General features: G+C 50.2%; 1 protein-coding gene and 1 long non-coding RNA gene across 3 annotated transcripts; both read left to right on the top strand.

Moving 5' to 3' along the window:
* Positions 1-3: 3 nt before the first annotated feature.
* On the top strand, positions 4-14,441 carry twnk (twinkle mtDNA helicase). 2 transcript variants are annotated; one of them, XM_042345808.1, is made up of 6 exons: positions 4-98; positions 2,962-4,272; positions 7,248-7,488; positions 8,335-8,442; positions 8,723-8,864; positions 13,597-14,441. In XM_042345808.1, exons 2-6 carry the CDS (start codon positions 2,967-2,969, stop codon positions 13,831-13,833), a joined length of 2,034 nt encoding a protein of 677 aa, XP_042201742.1. In that variant the 5' UTR covers positions 4-98; positions 2,962-2,966; the 3' UTR covers positions 13,834-14,441. The 2 variants fall into 2 exon arrangements, with proteins under 2 accessions (XP_042201742.1, XP_042201743.1); XM_042345809.1 differs by lacking the exon at positions 2,962-4,272 and having other exon boundaries at positions 35-98.
* Positions 14,442-14,609: 168 nt separating this feature from the next.
* On the top strand, positions 14,610-15,618 carry LOC103191336. Its single transcript, XR_489244.2, has 2 exons — positions 14,610-14,824; positions 14,875-15,618. It is a non-coding gene; the product is annotated as an uncharacterized LOC103191336 (long non-coding RNA).
* The last annotated feature ends 5,337 nt before the right edge of the window (positions 15,619-20,955 follow it).

Below are 20,955 nucleotides of genomic sequence, written 5' to 3'. Positions count from 1 at the left end.
TCCGTCAGCGGCGCGCGGCCCCGCGGCCGTCATGTCTGTGCGTTGCACCGCGCGCGGGAGAGGAGACCGCAAACCCGGAGCCATGGCCTGAGTGTCCGGTGGGTCTCGCGCTGCAGGTCACGGGGGGCGGGGCCGCGGGTGCGCTCCAGCGTTCCATTCCCGCCCATCGCTGCGCGCCGTCATTGCGGCCCGCGGGCCGCCAAAACATCAGCCGGGGCTGGGGGGCAGGGCCGGGGGGGGGGGGGCTGCGGGGCTGCGGGGCGGGGGGCTGCGGGCCGGGGGGGGCAGGGCCGGGGGGGGGGGGGCGGGGCGCGGGGGGGGCTGCGGGCTGCGGGCGGGGGCTGCGGGCGGGGGGCGGGCGGGGGTGGGGGGGCGGGGGCTGCGGGGCGGGGGCTGCGGGGCTGCGGGGCGGGGGGCTGCGGGGCGGGGGGCTGTGGGGCGGGGGGTTGTGGGGTTGCGCGGGGCTGCGAGGCGGGGGGCTGCGGGGTTGCGGGCGGGGGCTGCGGGGCGGGGGCTGCGGGGCGGGGGGCTGCGGGGCTGTGGGGCGGGGGCTGCGGGCTGTGGGGCGGGGGGCTGCGGGGCGGGGGCTGCGGGGCGGGGGGCTGCGGGGCTGTGGGGCGGGGGGCTGCGGGGCGGGGGGCTGCGGGGCTGCGGGGCGGGGGGCTGCGGGGCTGTGGGGCGGGGGGCTGCGGGGCTGCGGGGCGGGGGCTGCGGGGCTGGGGGCTGCGGGGCTGCGGGGCTGGGGGGGGGGCTGCGGGGCTGTGGGGCGGGGGCTGCGGGGCTGTGGGGCGGGGGCTGCGGGGCTGCGGGGTTGCGGGGCGGGGGGCTGCGGGGCTGTGGGGCGGGGGCTGCGGGGCAGCGGGGCTGCGGGGCAGCGGGGCTGCGGGGTTGCGGGGCTGCGGGGCGGGGGGCTGCGGGCTGCGGGGCGGGGGGCTGCGGGGCTGCGGGGTTGCGGGGCTGCGGGGCTGCGGGGCGGGGGGCTGCGGGGCGGGGGGCGGGAATGGGAATCACAGTGGGATCTCAGATGTTTATTTTAATAATAATCCTTGCGTTTGATACTGTGTCATTTAAGTCGCATGAAGTCTCCCGGACGTTACTGTAAAGTGTAGTGACTGTTTAACTACTTTGAGATGATATGAAAGCGCAGCGTAAATGTAAATGTATTGTGTTTTGTAGGTTTTAATGCTTGCCATTAATATTAAGGGAGTTTCTCCCAATATCCTGGCCGACAACACCCTCCCTCCACAAATAAATGTCACTCAATCCATGACTGTTTGTGGGACGCTGTTATGTGCAATTCGCTGCTGCATTTTTCCCATAAAATATATAGTCAATTCTCTACAGTATCCTGTGAAGCGCTTTCAGACATCTCTGTGATGTGATAAGGCGCGGTATCAAATACAACATTATTAATGTTGTCATTAATAACTAACTGTACCCGTTGCAGCTTCGCTTACAACCAAAAGATCCAATATGGAATGTAGATTGACACACAGACAGACATCAACAACAAAATTACATTTGTAAAGCACCTTTCATGTCATGAGGACGTCCCAAGGCACTGGACAGAGTTTCGGACCCGAGCTGAGGCTCACGGTCGGTGGAGGGTGGAGGTCAGGGAAAGCAGGATGATCGAAAGCACAGTTGGAGAGGAGGATCTTGAGATGGGTCTTGAAGTTGGCGAGGGAGGGTTGAGGAGGCCGGAGGGACTGCAGGATGGAGTTCCAGAGGGTGGGGGCAGAGTGGTGGAAGGCCCGCCCGCCAATAGTGGCGCGAGCAAGGCGGGGGACGTGAAGCAGGCCGGAGCCCACTGAGCGGAGGGAGCGAGCAAGATGGTAGGGTTTAGGAGGTGGCATAGTTATGGGGGAGCAAGGCCATGGAGGGCTTTGAAGGTGAGGACCGGGATGTTGAACTGTATCCTCTGTGTGATGGGAGTGGAGTCGGGTGAGGATGGGGCTGATCGGGTCACGGAGCCCGGTGCGGGAGAGGACACGGGCTGCAGAGTTAGTTCTGGATGATCTGCAGCCTGTGGAGGGAGGAGTTGGGGAGGCCAACAAGCAGTGAGTTTGCATAGTCGAGCCTCGGTATAATGAAAGCGTGTATGAATGTTTTGGTGGCCTGCGGGGTGAGACAGTGGCAGAACCGGGCGAGGTTGCGGAGGTGGGGAAGGCAGAGCGGGTCATGGCACAGATGAGGGGTAGAAAGGATAGTGGAGGGTCAAACAAGATGTCAAGGTTCTGGATTGGCTTAGTAACACATTGGTTTAGACATTATACTCAGCTGCGAGGACTCCTTTAATATATTTTCACTCACAATCTCTCAGTCTCTCTGTCTCTCGCCCAGCCTCCCCCCCCCCCCCCCCCCCCCTCACTCTCTCTCTCAGTGTTTTTCTCTCTCTCTCTCCCAGTCTCTCTCTCTCTCTCTCTCTCAGTCTCCCTCCCAGTCTCTCTCTCTCGGTCTCTCTCTGTCGCGCTCTCACTATCTCAGTCACTCTCAGTCTTTTTCTGCCTCTCCCTCCAAAACACAAAGTCACTGCACTTTATAATATATTCTCTCAGTCTCTCTCACTATCTCAGTCTCTCTTTCTGCCTGTCACACATGAGAGGACCCCAGCTACCGTGATAACTAGAAAAAAGTGCATACATTTAATGCAGAATATAGATGTAGCTCTCTGAATGATGTACTTTCCTCTGTCGCTACGTAGTTTCAGAATACGACGCATACCTCATATTTGAGGCTTAAAGCATTTTTTCAATATAGTTTATGAATGATAGATTCTACGATTCTATGATAGGAGATTCCCCCCACCCAAAAAATTGCCCATTTAAGACCTTTCCAATGAGGTGTAAATCATGTCTCTTATGTCAATTGTCGGATACACTGACAAATAGCAGACAGTCATTTTGTCTTTATTAGCATAGATAAACCCTGGTGATTTTTTTAAACCTTTCCTTTCTGCAGACGGGATGTTTGGCTTATTCCGGAATGCGGGCCGAGCGCTGCGTTGGACGTCCCACCTGCTGTACAGCGGGGACCCCTGGAGGGGAGGGCGGGAAAACCCCTTTCCCCTGGGGATGGGCAACCCACTGTCCAGGAATCCCTGCTCCACTACGAAGCCGAAGGGGAGTGGGAAGGGGGCAGTAGAGGTGCAGTTGATGCCTGTGACAGTGACGGAGATCAGGCAGTACCTGAAATCAAAGGGCATTCCCTTCAATGACGGCTACAGCTGCCTGCATACCCCCAGCCTGTTCGCAGGCAGGGTCTTCGAGGCAGCTCAGCCACCCCCCAAGGGATCCTTCCCCCTCTTCATCGACAAGACTACGGGGCAGTTTGTATGCAAGGAAACACAGCTGGAAGGGAGCTGGGAGGACTTTCAGGACTGTGTGGAGGTCCTACTGAGGGAAGGATGGGATAACTTAGGGCCTGATGTCCTGCTGAAGATTCCTGAGAGCGACTGGGAGTTGGAGGAGAGGGAGCTCCGAGCCCGGGAGGTGCGAGAGATCTGGAACAAAGCTGTGGGCTTCTCACACCTGGAGGAGGACGAGGCCCGGCTGGTCAAACGGATGTTCGGAATCTCCAAGATTTCCAACTCAACTCTGAGCAAGCTTGGCGTCAGGTGCTTCAGGGCCACCAAGAGCCTGGTCGTCCCGTGGTTCGACTTCAGAGGTGCGGGCATGAAGGGGTTAAAGGTGCTTACAGCTGAGCCTCATGGGGAGGGGGTTAGGTACACAGAGACCACTCTGCCAAAGCCCAGCAACTACCACAACTTGTTTGGGCTGCTGGAGGCCGTACGGAAGGACGGATCACTGGTGTTGACGGGCGCAGAGATGGACTGCTTGGCTGTGAGCCAGGGCACAGGCCTGGCATGCGTGGCACTGCCCAGGGGAACAAGCTGCTTGCCCCCCGCCCTCCTCCCTTATCTGGAGCAGTTCCGCAAGGTTGTCCTCTGGCTTGGTAGCGACCTCCGCTCCTGGGAAGCATCCAAGGCCTTCGCCAAGAAGCTGAACCTGAAACGTTGCTATCTGGTACGGCCGGGCTCAGGGCAGCCCAGCCCTCGCGAAGCACTCGACCGAGGCCTGAACCTGGTCAAGATCGTCAGGGGAGCTGTGGCTGCCAGCCACAAGTCTATTATCACCTTCCGGCAGCTACGGGAAGATGTGTTCGGGGAGATGGCCAACATGGAACAGCTGGCCGGCGTCCAATGGCAACGCTTCACTGGCCTCAACAGGCTCCTCAAGGGCCATCGGAAAGGGGAGCTCACCATCTTCACTGGTAATCAATCATCCCCAACCTGACCTTGAGATACCTAGATGTTAAGTCAGGGTAGCAAGGGTATGTAGCAAAGGCAGGTCAATGGAGTTGAGGTACAGCCATGATCTAATGGAATGCGGGGAACAGGTTCGAGTAGCTGAATGGTGCACTCCTGTTCCTATGGTTCCTATTATTAATACCTATAGCTTCGCTTGCAACCAAAGAATCCAGTATGGAATGTAGATTGACACACAGACAGACACACAGACAGATATTTTGTTTAGACATTATAATCAGCTGGTAGTACTCAGTGGGAAGACGCCTTTAATATATTTTCTCACTGTCTGTCTCTCAGTCTCTCCCTCAATCTCCCTCTTCCAGTCTCTTTCTGTGTGTGTGTGCCTCTCTCTCTCAGTCTCTCCCTTACTATCTCAGTCTCTTTCTCTCAGTCTCTCTCACTACCAGTCTTTCTCTGTCTCTCCCACAAAACCCACATTCACTACATTTTATAATATATTCTCTCTCACAGTCTATCTCTCTCCCAGTCTTGCTCTCTGGCTGTCTCAGTCTCGCTCACTATCTCAGTCTCTCTATCTATCTGTCCCACATGGGACCATGACATCCAGAAAAAAGTGCCATACATTCCGTTGCAGATTATAGAATATCTCTCTGAACAGTGTGTGCTTTCCTCTGTTGCTATGTAGTTGCAGAATACAAGGGGGGGGGAGGGGGTTGGCCGATGGCATGGTCGAAGAGGAGGGTCTTGAGGCGGGACTTGAAGGAGGCTAAGGAGGGGGCGAGGCGGAGTGACTGGGGGATGGAATTCCAGAGGTTGGGGGCAGAGTGGCTGAAGACTCTGCCACCAATGGTGGGGCGGGTGGGTTGGGGGACGTGAAACAGGCCGGACCCTGCTGAGCGGAGGGAGCGGGCAAGTTGGTAGGGGGTAGGGAGGTCGCAGAGGTAGGGTGGGGCGAGGCCGTGGAAGGCTTTGTACGTGAGGACCAGTCACTACACTGAACTTGAACTGGATCCTCTGAAGATAGGGAGCCAATGGAGTTAGTCGAGAATGAGGGAGATGGGGTCACGGAGTTTGGTGTGGGAGAGGACACGGGCTGCAGAGTTCTGGATTACCTGCAGCTGTGGAGGGAGGAGTTGCGAAGGCCGACAAGCAGGGAGTTTGCATAGTTGAGACTGGAGGTGATGAAGGCGTGAACAAGAGTTTCAGCGCCTGAGGGGTGAGGTAGTGGTGGAGTCGGGCGATGTTACGAAGGTGAGGGAAGGCAGAGCGGGTCATGGCTTGAATGTGGGGAAGACAGGACAGTTGAGGGTCGAACAGGACACCTCGGTTCCTGACTGGCTGGTGAGTTGTAGTGGGCAACCATGGAGGTTGATGGTGCCAGAGCCTGAGGTGCTGAGGCGCTGCCGTGAGCCAATCAGGAGACCCTCAGTCTTGTTCACATTCAACTGTAGGAAGTTTGCCCTCATCCAGGACTTGATGTGCAACAGTCAGTCTGTCAGGACAGCAGTGGTCCTGGAGTTGAGGGCGGAGGCAGAAAGATAGAGTTGGGTGTCAATTGTATACAAATGGATGTTGACCCCATGTTTGCAGATGATGTCACCAAGGGGGAGGATGTAGATATTAAAGAGGAGAGGGCCAAGGACAGAGCCCTGGGGGACGCCATATGTGACAGTGCAGGAGCTGGAGGAGAAACCCTTAGAGGCAATAACGTGGAGACGGTGAGAGAGATAGGAATTGAACCAGGCAAGGGCAGGTCCATGAAGATTCAGTAAACAGGAGAGGCGGTGTATGAGGATGAAGTGGTCGACAGTGTCGAAGGCGGCAGAGAGGTTGAGGAGGACAAGGAGGCAGAGGGAGCCCTGATGTTCAGAATGTCACTAGTGACTGACCAGGGCTATTTCTGTGCTGTGGGCTTCAAAGGAGAGGTTCAAAGAGGGAATGGCGAGAAAGAAAGGAGTGGAGCTGGGACGCCATGACTCGTTCCAGGACCTTGGAGAGGAATGGGAGGTTAGAGATGGGGCGGTAGCTGGAGAGAAGGGATGGGTCCAGGGAAGGTTTTTTTCAAGATCAGGGTGATGACAGCTGTTTTTAGTGGGAACTGAACCGGTTGACAAGGAGAGGTTGATGACGTCGGTCAGGAGAGGGGCTGGGAGATGAGGAGAGAGGTGGGGATGGGATCGAGGGAGCAGGTGGTGGGTTTGAGTTTGCGGATAGTCGTGGTGAGGAAGGAGGGAGAGATTATTAGAGTCGAAGGAGTATGGGGGGGGTGGGTGGGGGATGGGTCATGAGGGAGAGGTGATGTGGGGGTGGCTGTGGGCGGGGCAGAGGTGGCTGAACGTATCCCCTCGATTTCGGATAAAAACAACAAGATTACATTTTTATAGTGCCTTTTCTGGGAGGGTGTTTTTTAACCACTTCCTTCCCAACCATGACATGGTTCAAGGAGTCCTGTGCTCGTCTGGCAAACGAGAGCACCCGGGTTTAGGCAGGGCGATACCTTAGCCAAACTTCCTTACTCCACATGCCTCTGTTTATCTAGAGGTCAGTAAGAGCCCAGTTGTTGCTCAATTGATGAATCTCTTTCTGGGGGTAATAATCCCTTAAAAAAACAATAATTTAGTCATAATGCACGACTGTTTGTGGGACACTGCTGTGTGCTGCCGTATTTCACCCACAAAATTTACAGTCAATTCACTTTACAGTATATTCTATGAAGTGCTTTAGATGTGATAAGGCGTAAAATTAAATGTAATGATTATTATTAGCAGTAGTAGTACCGGTTCACAGTCGTTTGTTGACGCTGTGTCTGCTTGGTTTCCCAATTGCCCCCTTCTGGCGAAGCTCAGCAGTGTCTAATTCTGTTTGAATGTAATGCAGGGAATAAAAGAGAGACCGATGAGCGGATTGAGTTTTGGAAGTGTTTATTGTTGTTGTTGTTTATTCCCTTCCCAACCATGACTTTGTGTTTCATGAGCAGGTCCCACAGGTAGCGGGAAGACCACGTTTATCAGCGAGTGCACATTGGACCTGTGCATACAGGGAGTGAATACCTTGTGGGGCAGCTTCGAGATCAATAACGTGAGGTTGGCCCGCATCATGCTGACACAGTTTGCCCGGCAGCGACTAGAGGAGCAGCTGGAGGAGTATGACGAGTGGGCGGACAGATTCGAAGACCTACCCCTCTTCTTCATGACCTTTCATGGTCACCAGAACATCAAGTAAATCTCACTCGCTCTTGCATTTTATCTGCAGGATTCTTAAATCACCAGGTCACCTCTTCAAGACTACAACTTCATCCTCCCACCCCCCCCCCCCCCCCCCCCCCATCCCCATGACCTCTGGCCAACCTTCCCACCCATCTCATAGGAACAGGAGTCGGCCATTCAGTCCCTCGAGCCTATTAGCTCATGGCTGATGTGTACCTCAACACACAATACGTGTCTTTGCTCCATTTCCTTTGATACCCTGAACTAATAAATATCTATCCACCTCAGTCTTGCCAATGTGAATGGATCCAGGATCCGCAGCCTTTAAGATTTCACTCTTAAATGATTTAGCTCTAATTTTAAGATTATGCCCCCTTGTTCTGGATTCCCCCACCAGAGGAAATAGTTTCTCTGTAGCTACCTCGCCCTCTCCATCCCCCACCTCCTGCTGGATCTTCCAGCTGACCCCCTGATCTCTCGCTGACTCTCACCTCTCGCCAATTCCTCCCGCTCAACCCCACGATCTCTCTCTCCGAACTCACTGCCTCCCCTCCAGTGAAAGCACCCATTTGGCCCATTTGATCTTACCCCGATTTAATACCCATCCTCCCAGGATTAAATGAATTGTTCCTCACTGGACAACTTTTAGCGTTTAGATTTGTTTCAGATTTAAATGTGAAGTTCCTGATCTCTCTCTCCCTCCCATTTCTCATTCCCCCTCTTTCTGGCTCTTCTCTGTTTACTCTCTTTCCTCTATCTTTTTCCCCCCTCGTCCCTTCTCTCTCCCCTAATCTCCTCTCTTCTTCCCCCCTCTCTTCTCTCCCCTCCACCTCCACCTCTCTCTCTCTCTCTCTGCAGAACTGTGATGGACACAATGCAGCACGCTGTGTACATGTATGATATCAGCCACATTGTTATAGACAACCTGCAGTTTATGATGGGACAGGAGTACCTCTCTGTGGACAAGTAATGGAACCTTTTTATTGACTATCCCCTCGAGTCTGACTGAGACATCTCTCTCTTTCTTCCTTAATCTCTGATTCCATAAAATCACAGAATATTACACCACAGACATGTGTCGATCAGGTGTGAACTACTGTTTCACTCTGCGTGAGACGCATAACCTAATCTCAATCTTTTCCCCCACACTTGCGTTCTTTCACTTGCTCGCGCGCTCTCACTCGCTCTCCTACTCACTCTCTCACTCACTCTGGCTCATTCTTACTTGTTCACTTCCTGGCCACAGGTTTTCTGCCCAGGATTTTATGATTGGGACTTTCAGGAAATTTGCCACAGTTAACAACTGTCACGTGACCCTGGTTATCCACCCCCGCAAGGAGGACGATGAGAAGGAGCTGCAGACGGCTTCCATCTTCGGCACGGCCAAGGTTTGGTCTCACTCAGTAGCGCTCTCGCCTCTCAACTACACGGTTATGGGTCCAAGCTCCTATGTCAGGACTTTGAGCTCACATAATCTAGACTGACACTGTGTTGGGAGGGGGTGGGGGGGAACCCCGTATTGTCGGAGGCACCATCCTTTGGATGAGATGTTAAACCAAGTCTGTACCTGCGGACTTTAAAGATTACCACGTTGCTACTCAAAAAGAGAAGGGAGTTTCTTTCTGCTTGGCCGATAATGCCCCCCTCTCCCCCCCCCCCCCCCCATAAAATTGGGATACGCTTCAAGGCTGATTATGGGATGTTGCTGTGTGAAAATTGGCTGCTGAGTTCGGCTTCAAAATAGACAGTAGCTGCACCTTATATTAAAATCCTGCCCAATGCCAGTAGCTTACACAAGGCATGGGAATTGAGGAGGGTTCTCTAGCATCTATAGCCTGTGTGTGAGTAGAATCACTGAGCATTCAGACAATTTTGACCTAATCAAAGATGGAATAATGAAGGGTAGGTCATATCTGACGAATCTAATTGAGATTTTTGAGGCGGTCACTAACATGGTGGATAAGAGAGTGTCAGTGGATGTTGTCTACATGGACTTCCAGAGGCATTTGATAAAGGTTCCGCACCAGAGGTTATTAGCGCATCGGAGGTAACCTCCAACTAGAGATAGGGGGAACATTCTCTGATTGGCGGGCAGTGATAAGTGGTGTTTCCCAAGGTGCTGTACTGGGACTTCAGCTTTTCACCATATATAAAAAATAGTTGGATGAAGGAATAGAGTTTTATATCCAAATCTGCAGATGTCACAAAGTAAATTGTGTAGATTGGAGCAGAAAGATACAAGGGGACTTAGTGAGTGGGCAGAACTGTGGCAGATGGAATTCAGTGTGGGGAATTATGAGGTTCCTAATATGTGGATCCAAAAAATAGCAAAACAGAATGAGAAACTAAGAACTGTGGAGGAGAGAAGAGATTTCAGTATTCAGGTACACAAATCACTAAAAACAAGCTCACAGGTGCAAAAAGTTATCAAATAAGCTAATGGGATGTTGGCCTTTATCTCAAGGGGGCTGGAAATATTGCTTCAGCAATACAGAGCCTTGTTCAGACCCCATCTAGAGTGCTGCGTTTAGTTTGGGGCACCTCAGGAAGGATATTGCAGTGCAGATTCACCAGAATGATACCAGGGCTTGAAGGGTTAAATTATGAGGACAGGTTATGTAAACTTGGTCTCTATTCCCTTGAGTTCAGAAGGTTGAGGGGTGATCTGATGGAGGGTTTTTAAATGATAATGATAGGGTAGATACAGAGAAGCTATTTCCTCTGGTGGAGGAATTCAGAATGGTGGGGGTGGTGGTGGCATTGTCTTAAAATCAGAGCTAAGCCATTTAGGAGTGAAATTAGGAGGCATTTTTTCACCCAAATGATAGTGGAAATCTGTAACTCTCCCTCAAAAGGTTGTGGATGCTGGATCTATCACATTTTCAAGACTGAGGTGGACAGATATTTCTACGTCAGGGTATTGGGGCAAGTGGAGCAGGTTTCAGGAGGAGAGCATTTGGACAACAGTGATCAAAATATCAATAGGTTTAGAGTGCTTATGGAAGGGGACAAGGAACAATCAAAAATACTCAACTGGAAGAGGACTCATTTCAGTGAGTTAAAAAGGGACATAGCCAAGGTGGACTGGAAAGAAAGATTGGCAGGTAAAACACCTAATGAGCAATGGAAAGCCTTCAAGGAGAGATAGTTCAGGGACAGAACAAATACATTCCCACAAAAGGGAAAGGTAGAGCATTCAGACCTCCCTGGATGGCTAATGAAACTGAGAAACAGAAAAAGGAGGCTTATGATAAACGTCAGGTCCAAAATAAATAAGATAATCAAATAGAATATAGAAAATACAGAGGAGAACTGAAAAAGAAATAAGAGGGGCAAAGAGATTGCATGAGAAAAGATTAGCGGGTAACATAATAGGGAAACCTAAGATATTTTATAAGCATATAAAGAAAAAAAAGGTTAGTAAAAAGTAGGATGTGTCCAATTATGGATCAAAGAGGAAATCTTGTGGAGGCAGAGGGCATGGCTGAGGTACTGAATGAGTACTTTGCATCTGTCCTCACAAGAGACGAAGATGCAGTCAATGCCACAGTATCGGTGGAGAGTGTAGAGAAATTGAATAAGATAAGAATAAACCAAGGAGGTACTAAAAAGGTTAATGGTGCTCAAGGTAGATAAGTCACCTGGGGGATGCATCCTAGATTACTAAGGGAGGTAAGGGTGGAAATAGGGTGCACATAGCAGAGTCTGGCCACAATCTTTCAACCCTCCTTGTACACTAAGGTGGTGCCAGAGGACTAAAAGGTTGCAAATGTTATTCCCCTGTACAAAACGGGATAGAAGGATAAACACCGGAACTATAGGCCATTCGGCATAATGTCAGTAGTGGGGAAACTTCTAGAGACGATAATCCGGGACAAAATAAATTTACACTTAGAAAAATAAGGGTTAATAAAGGATAGCCAACATGCATTTGTTAAAGCCAAATCATGTCTGACAAACAGTAGTTTTTTGATGAAGTAACGGAGAGGGTGGATGAAGTTAGTGCAGTTGATATAGTTTATCTGGATTTTCAAAAGGCGTTTGACAAAGTGCCACTTAAGAGAATTTTAAACAAAATCGAAGCCCACGGTATTAAAGGGACACAGTGGCAGTGGATACAGAACTGTCTGGGAGACAGAGAGCAGAGAGTGGTGGTGAACAGTTGTTTTTCTGACTGGAGGGAAGTTGCAGTGGTGTCCCCCAGGGATCGGTATTGGGACCACTGCTGTTTGTGATCTATATAAATGTCCTGGACTTGGGTACAGGGAGGACAATCTCCAAGTTTGCAGATGATACTAAACTGGGAAAACTAGCAAACAGTGAGGAGGATAGTAGCAGATCTCAAGGGGACATAGACAGACCGGTAACACGGGCAGACACGGGGCAGATGAAGTTTATTGTGGAGAAATACGAAGTGATGCATTTTAGGAGGCTGAATGAGGAGAGGCAATAAAAGCTGATGGTACAATCTTAAAGGGGGTGAAGCCAAAGGCGGAGTACCAAACTCCGCTCCCCGATTACCCCAGTCCTTGCCAGACTGGCTGCCTGTCCCACAGAGGATCAACTTCAAGATCCTCACTCTTGTCTTCAAATCCCTCTACTCCTCTGCATCCCCCCCCCCTCTCTGACTTCCTCTTTCCTCACAACAGTGCCCGTTGCCTTCCCTCCACCGGGTCTGGCCTCCTCCTTGTCCCCCGAATCCACCATTGGCGGCCGTGCCTTCAGCTACTACGCCGCAAAGCTCTGGAATTCCCTTCCTTACTCCCTTTGCCTCGTCCCCTCTCTTCCTATTTTCAGGTCTTGGCTAAATACCTCTCTTTTCAACCACACCTTTGGTCACCTTCTTCCCCTTCCCCCTTTGGCTCCTCCCCCTCCCCTGACTCCTCCCCCTCCCCTGGCTCCTCCCCCTCCCCTGGCTCCTCCCCCTCCCCTGGCTCCTCCCCCTCCCATGGCTCCTCCCCTGGCTCCTCCTCCCCCAGGCCCCTCCCCTGGCTCCTCCCCTTCCCCTGGCTCCTCCCCCTCCCTCTGGCTCCTCCCCCTCCCTCTGGCTCCTCCCCCTGGCTCGGCCCCGGGATTTGTTACTGTGAAGCGCTCTGAGACGCCGTCCGGCATGGAGGGCGCTATATAAATTCCAAGTTATTTTTGTTGTTGAAGGAACAGAGAGACCTGGGGTTCATATAAGTAAATCTTTGAAGGTGGGAGGACAGGTAGATAAAGGTGTTAAAAAAGCATCCGGGATATTAGGCTTTATAAATAGGGGCATAGAATACAACAGTCAGGAAGTTATGATGAACCTTTATATAAAACACTGGTTAGGCCTCAGCGAGAGACTGTGTTCAGTTCTGGGCCCTACACTTTAGGAAGGATGTCAAGGCATTGGAGATTGACCAGGATGGAAGCAGGAATGAGGGACTTCAGTTATCAGGAGAGGCGAGAGACGTTTTCAAAATGATGAGGAGATTCGATAGGGTGAACAAGGAGAAACTATTTCCACTGGCGGGTGTGTCGGTAACCCCAGGACACTGATTTAAAATAGTTGTTAAAAGAAACGCAGAAATTGAGGAGAAACTTTTTCACACAGTTGGGATCTGAAAGTTTGGTGGAAGCCGATTCATTAACAGCTTTTAAAAGAAAAGTAAATAATTATTTGGGGAGAACAAGTTTGCAGGGCTATGGGGAGAGCGCGGGGGACTGGGATTGATTTGGAAGCTCTTTTCAAAGAGCCGGCAGACACCATGGGCCAAATGGTCTCCTTCTATGCTGTATAATTCTATGATTCTATCAAGGGATATGGGACAAGGGCCCATATCACTTGAGGTACAGATCAGTCATCTTATAAAATGACGGAACGGGCTCGAGGGAGTGAATGGCCCTACTCCTGTTTCTACGTTTCTGTAAGGCGTTGCCTGTGAGGAGAGTGGTAGACAACAATTTACATTTATAGTGTTCCTCACGCAGGATAGCGTCCCAGAGCGCTTGAAGGTAGCCAGAGAGGGGAATGCATGCAAGTCTTTGTCAGTTGTTGTGTATCGACTTAGAGACATCTTAACGTGATAAGGTGCTATATCAAATGCAAGGGTTATTATTATTATTATGAGATGTTCTCTGCTGCCCCCGCAGGCCAGCCAGGAGGCTGACAACGTGCTGATTCTCCAGGATAAGAAGCTGGCTTCTGGGCCAGGCAAGAGGTACCTGCAGGTCACCAAGAACCGCTTTGATGGTGACGTGGGAGTCTTCCCCCTGGAGTTTGACAAGAGCTCGCTCACCTTCTCTGCCCCAAAAGTCAAGTCCAAGCTCCGCAAAGTGAAGGACGAGCCTGGAGTGCTGGCTGCGAAGACAGGCAAGGAAAAGAAATGAGATGGAAGACGGTGCTGGGCCCTTTGCCTCATCTGGTCTGGAGTTGTAGCTGGTGTCTCCGAGTGCCATTGGACCCAGCGCCCAGTGATGTATAAATGGTTTCTTGCTACACATGACAAATTAATGTTACATGGAGTATTTAGTATTATTTACTACTGTGATTGAAAAAGTATGTGCTAATTTATCTTTTGCCCATTCTTCCCTCCCACCACCCTACCCCGCTCCCATAGGAACATGGGAATAGGAGTATTCAGCCCCTTGAGCCTGTTCCACTGTTCTATTAGATCATTGCTGATCTGAAGGGTAAAATGCAACTTTTCCTAACTTGTTTTGTGAGCTAATTAGCACACGTTCCGATACATCACATTTTCGAGCAACAACTTGATGTGCCAGTTGGCCAATTAGAAACATCTCGTTTTGGAGTCCTGTAGTATAGAGGTTGGAGCGCTCACCTCATAAGCGAAAGGACCTGCATTTGATTCCCGGGCAGGACAGGGTGAAACTTTAGGCCAGTTTCCTTACTCCACGCACATATCTCTGTTTACCTAGCAGTATGTAGGAACCCGCTTGTTAGTCGATTGGTGAATCATTTTTCCATGGGTAATAATTGTTCCAAAAACAATAAATAAATAATAATAATAATTTGGTCACTCAATCCATGACTGTTTGTGATACACTGCTGTGTGCAATTGGCTGCTGCATTTCGCTCACAAAATACGCAGTCACTCCACTTCGAGACGTCTCAAAGACATGATAAGGCGCTGTATCGAATGCAAGGATTATTATTGTTACCTCAACTCCAAATACCTCTGCCCCATATCCCCTAATGAAATCAAGTATAGGTCCAGAAATCCAGTTTAGTGCTGCCTTACCTGGAACACAGTTTGTTCAGATGAGTTGAGCTCACATGCTAGACTGACACTCCAGTGCAATGCTGGGTGGGTATTGCATGATCAAGGTGCTGAACCTCAGATGAGATGTTTAAACCAAGGTCCCATCATGATCAAGGTGCTGAACCTCAGATGAGATGTTTAAACCAAGGTCCCATCTGTCTGTTCAGGTGGATGATAAAGATCCAGTGACACTATTCGAAGAGAAGGGAGTTTCTCGCACCCAAAGTCCTGACTGTCAGTCCCTCAGCTGAAATTAGGTCATTCACTTCGTGGCTGTTTGTGGGACATTGGTCTTTGCAATTTGGATAACTGATTTGCCCACAAAATATACAGTCAATCCACTTGTATCCTGTGAAGTGCTTTGAGACGTCTCAATGACGTGAAAGGGCCAAATACAAAAATTATTATCATGTAATCCTGCATTTGGAAATCCTTGGTTTTTTTATTGAGAGGAAAAAATAACTGATTGAAATAAAATAGTTTATAAGGGAATCCCATACTGTCTAGGCTGGGACCTGGAACACCTTTCAGGCTGTAAATTATTGTACGTGTAATTATTTTTATGACTGACATTTACAAGAGTAAAGATGTAAAGCCTCCCCACCCCCATCCCAAGTGCCTGATTATTGCCCACGTCCAACACACGTATTCAGTGGCTAGTCTGTTCAGCACCCACTGAGGCATCTGTGCACTGGCTACATAAAGTATTCAGTCAGTATTGGAGGTTGCGGTGGGGGGGAATTGCGAGTTTTATTTTTTTGTAAAAATCATGTTAATCATGAAATGAACGTGCCTGGTTATGCTGTATAAAATGCTGCTGCAATCTATTCAAAGTCTACAGGACATTGTACTTTTGTTATCTGTTTTATAAATAAAGCTCCATCCTGCATAAGGCCTGAAAGTGATTTACACAAAGCTCTCGGGCATGAGTGGAAGCTTCCTTCACTGAGCTCTTCTCGGCATGTGAGCGACGATGTTTATTAAGTGTAAGGAATTTTTCCCGGTATAACCAAGCACTAGACGGAGTCACACTAAGCTTATGTTTTGAAATATTTTAGGCCCACGGGATTAATGGGAAAATATTAACATGGATAGAAGAGTGGATATCGGGTAGAAAGCAGAGAGTAGTGATGAACGGATCATTCTCGAATTGGCAGGAGATGTAACTAGTGGAGTGCCACAAGGATCAGTGCTTGGGCCTCAGCTATTTACCATTTACATCAATGATCTGGACGAGGACATTGAATGTAATGTGTCTAAATTCGCAGATGATACTAAACTCGGCAGCAGAGTGAGCTCTCAGGATGATGCAAAAAGATTGCAACAAGACATAGATAGGCGCGGGGAGTGGGCGAGTAGGTGGCAGATGGAATTCAATGTTAGCAAGTGTGAAATTGTTCACCTCGGTAGCAAGAATAAAAGAACAGATTATTTTCTGGAAGGGGAGAAGTTAGATAGTGTTAGTACTCAAAGGGATTTGGGTGTCCTTGTACTCCAGTCCCAAAAAGTTAGTTTGCAGGTGCAGCAGCAACTAAGAAGGCGAACGGCATGTGAGCGTTCATTTCGAAATGTTTAGAATATAAGAGTAGGGAAGTCTTGCTGCAACTGTATAGGGCTTTGGTGAGACCGCACCTGGAGTATTGTGTGCAGTTTTGGTCTCCTTATTTAAAAAAGGACATACTTGCCCTAGAGGGGGTGCAGCGTAGATTCACTCGGTTAGTTCCTGGGATGAGGGGACTGACCTATGAGGATAGTCTGAATAATCTTGGGCTATATTCTCTGGAGTACAGAAGAATTAGGGGAGATCTTATTAAAACTTATAAGATTCTTAAAGGGCTGATAAAGTAGACACAGGACTGTTTCGCCCAATAGGAGAATCTATAACCAGGGGTCACAGTCTTAAAATTAAGGGTCAGCCTTTTAGAACAGAGTTGAGGAAACATTTCTTCACTCAGAGGGTAGTGAAGTTATGGAATTCACTCTCCCAGAAGGCTGTAGATGCTCAGTCCTTGAACACTTTCAAGGCTGAGACTGATAGATTCTTGAAAAATAGAGGGATTAGGGGATATGGGGATAGGGCAGGTAATCAGAGTTAGGTGAGAAGATCAGCCACGATCTTATTGAATGGCGGAGCAGGCATGAAGGGCTGAATGGCCTACTCCTGCTCCTAATTCTTATGTTCTTATGTTCTTTATTCCCAATTATTGAAATCCCAGCACATGAATGATTATAAACCCGCTTAACATATAAATGACATCATTACGCCCGACCACATTAATCATTCGACACATACACAAGAAACTTCCTTATACTCTCTCCCACTCGATAATCACACTCGTCATTAACTGATCTGACCACTATAACATTTGAACCTATGTTGCCTATGCGATGTATAGGTTTCCATCTAATCAATGGGTTTGTTATCTTGTCCCAAGTAGTTGCATTCTTGCCGGCTGTTATCCTTCACCAGACCCATTCTTTCTTCCCTATCTATCCCAACCAGTCCTCCTGACTGATGGCCTCGACAGCCTTAGACGATCAATTGTCCTCCTGGTGCGTGTGAGTGGCCTACTTGGCTTTTCATACTCATAATGAATTTTGTGCTATCTTGCACACCTTCTCAATGTGTTTCTGGGCTGGTTTGTACAGATTAGGTTAGAACTCAGGTACTCCAATGCTGCTCCTCCCGAACTGCCTCATACTCCCGTAAATCCCGCTAGTACACTAGCCATCTCCGTTCCCTCAAGGCACAAGTGCGAGCTGCCGAATGCGCCTGGACCAAATCCAAACTACAGTCCATCAGCAGATTTGGCTTCACCACACCAAGACCTACCGCTGCGCTCGTGCCCCCGCCAAATCCTCCTTCTACTCCAAGGTTATCTTGAGGCAAAGGACAAGCCCCAGCTTCTCTTTTCCACCACTAACCATCTCCTCCATCCACTTTCCCAAACCTCACCCATCCTCTCCTCAAACTCCAACTGTGAGGAGATGCTGGACTTCCTCAAATCTAAAATCGAGGGGATACGTTCTGCTACCTCAGCCCCGCCCACAGCCACCCCCACATCACCTCTCCCTCATGACCCACCCTCCCCCATCCCCCCCATACTCCTTCGACCCTATCTCTCCCTCCTCCCTCATCACGACTTTCCACAAACTCGAACCCATGATCTGCTCCCTCGATCCCATCCCCACCTCTATCCTCGTCTCCCAGCTCCACCTTCTGGCCCTTCTCCTGTCTGATGCCATCAACCTCTCCCTATCCACCGGTTCAGTTTCCATCCCCCTAAAAACAGCCGTCATCACCCCCATCCTGAAAAAACCTTCCCTGGATCCATCCCTTCTCTCCAGCTATCGCCCCATCTCTAACCTCCCATTCCTCTCCAAGTTGTTGCGTCCCAGCTCCACTCCTTTCTCTCACCCCATTCCCTCTTTGAACCCCTCCAATCCGGCTTCTGCGCTGCCCATAGCATGGAAACAGCCCTGGTCAAAGTGACTAATGACATTCTGAACATCTGTGATCAGGGCTCCCTTTGCCTCCTTGTCCTCCTCAAATTTGTGGAGTCCTGTAGCTCAGTGGTTAGAGCACTCGCTTTGCAAGTGAGAGACCTAAGTTCAATTCCTGGCAGAGGGCGAAACCTTGGGCAAGTTTCCTTACTCCACACAGAGCCTAATAATAATCCCTCCAAAAACCAAAAAAAATAATAAATTAGTCATTTTCAATCCACGACTGTTTGTGGGACATTGCTGTGTGCAATTGGCTGCCGCGTTCGCCCACAAATATACAGTCAATTCACTTTACAGTGTGTTCTGTGAAGCGCTTTGGGACGTCCTCCCGACGGGAAAAGCGCTACATCAAATGCAAGGATTATTATTATTAACGTCTCTGCCGCCTTTGACACTGTCGACCACTTCATCTTCATACACCGCCTCTCTTTACTGAATCTTCACGGACCTGCCCTTGCCTGGTTCGAATCCTCTCTCTCTCACCATCTCCACGTTATTGCCTCTAAGGGTTTCTCCTCCAGCTCCTGCACTGTCACATCTGGCGTCCCCCAGGGCTCTGTCCTTGGCCCTCTCCTCTTTAATATCTACATACTCCCCCTTGGTGACATCATCTGCAAACATGGGGTCAACATCCATTTGTATACAATTGACACCCATCTCTAAGGTAAGGTATCGCCCTGCCTAAACCCGGGTGCTCTCGTTTGCCAGATGAGCACAGGACTCCTTGAACCATGTCATGGTTGGGAAGGAAGTGGTTAAAAAACACCCTCCCAGAAAAGGCACTATAAAAATGTAATCTTGTTGTTTTTATCCGAAATCGAGGGGATACGTTCAGCCACCTCTGCCCCGCCCACAGCCACCCCCACATCACCTCTCCCTCATGACCCATCCCCCACCCACCCCCCCCATACTCCTTCGACTCTAATAATCTCTCCCTCCTTCCTCACCACGACTATCCGCAAACTCAAACCCACCACCTGCTCCCTCGATCCCATCCCCACCTCTCTCCTCATCTCCCAGCCCCTCTCCTGACCGACGTCATCAACCTCTCCTTGTCAACCGGTTCAGTTCCCACTAAAAACAGCTGTCATCACCCTGATCTTGAAAAAAACCTTCCCTGGACCCATCCCTTCTCTCCAGCTACCGCCCCATCTCTAACCTCCCATTCCTCTCCAAGGTCCTGGAACGAGTCATGGCGTCCCAGCTCCACTCCTTTCTTTCTCGCCATTCCCTCTTTGAACCTCTCCTTTGAAGCCCACAGCACAGAAATAGCCCTGGTCAGTCACTAGTGACATTCTGAACATCAGGGCTCCCTCTGCCTCCTTGTCCTCCTCAACCTCTCTGCCGCCTTCGACACTGTCGACCACTTCATCCTCATACACCGCCTCTCCTGTTTACTGAATCTTCACGGACCTGCCCTTGCCTGGTTCAATTTCTATCTCTCTCACCGTCTCCACGTTATTGCCTCTAAGGGTTTCTCCTCCAGCTCCTGCACTGTCACATCTGGCGTCCCCCAGGGCTCTGTCCTTGGCCCTCTCCTCTTTAATATCTACATACTCCCCCTTGGTGACATCATCTGCAAACATGGCGTCAACATCCATATGTATGCAATTGACACCCAACTCTATCTTTCTGCCTCCGCCCTCAACTCCAGGACCACTGCTGTCCTGACAGACTGACTGTTGCACATCAAGTCCTGGATGAGGGCAAACTTCCTACAGTTGAATGTGAACAAGACTGAGGGTCTCCTGATTGGCTCACGGCAGCGCCTCAGCACCTCAGGCTCTGGCACCATCAACCTCCATGGTTGCCCACTACAACTCACCAGCCAGTCAGGAACCGAGGTGTCCTGTTCGACCCTCAACTGTCCTGTCTTCCCCACATTCAAGCCATGACGCGCTCTGCCTTCCCTCACCTTCGTAACATCGCCCGACTCTCCCATAGCCCTGCAAACTTGTTCTCCCCAAATAATTATTTACTTTTCTTTTAAAAGCTGTTAATGAATCGGCTTCCACCAAACTTTCAGATCCCAACTGTGTGAAAAAGTTTCTCCTCAATTTCTGCGTTTCTTTTAACAACTATTTTAAATCAGTGTCCTGGGGTTACCGACACACCCGCCAGTGGAAATAGTTTCTCCTTGTTCACCCTATCGAATCTCCTCATCATTTTGAAAACGTCTCTCGCCTCTCCTGATAACTGAAGTCCCTCATTCCTGCTTCCATCCTGGTCAATCTCCAATGCCTTGACATCCTTCCTAAAGTGTAGGGCCCAGAACTGAACACAGTCTCTCGCTGAGGCCTAACCAGTGTTTTATATAAAGGTTCATCATAACTTCCTGACTGTTGTATTCTATGCCCCTATTTATAAAGCCTAATATCCCGGATGCTTTTTTAACACCTTTATCTACCTGTCCTCCCACCTTCAAAGATTTACTTATATGAACCCCAGGTCTCTCTGTTCCTTCAACAACAAAAATAACTTGGAATTTATATAGCGCCCTCCATGCCGGACGGCGTCTCAGAGCGCTTCACAGTAACAAATCCCGGGGCCGAGCCAGGGGGAGGAGCCAGAGGGAGGGGAGGAGCCAGAGGGAGGGGGAGGAGCCAGGGGAAGGGGAGGAGCCAGGGGAGGAGCCTGGGGAGGAGGAGCCAGGGGAGGAGCCATGGGCAGGGGGAGGAGCCATGGCCAGGGGGAGGAGCCAGGGGAGGGGGAGGAGCCAGGGGAG

The sequence above is a fragment of the Callorhinchus milii genome, unplaced genomic scaffold (assembly GCF_018977255.1).
Source record: "Callorhinchus milii isolate IMCB2004 unplaced genomic scaffold, IMCB_Cmil_1.0 Scaffold104, whole genome shotgun sequence".
Taxonomy (NCBI): Eukaryota; Metazoa; Chordata; class Chondrichthyes; order Chimaeriformes; family Callorhinchidae; genus Callorhinchus; species Callorhinchus milii.
This window is presented reverse-complemented; position numbering and strand designations above follow the sequence as displayed.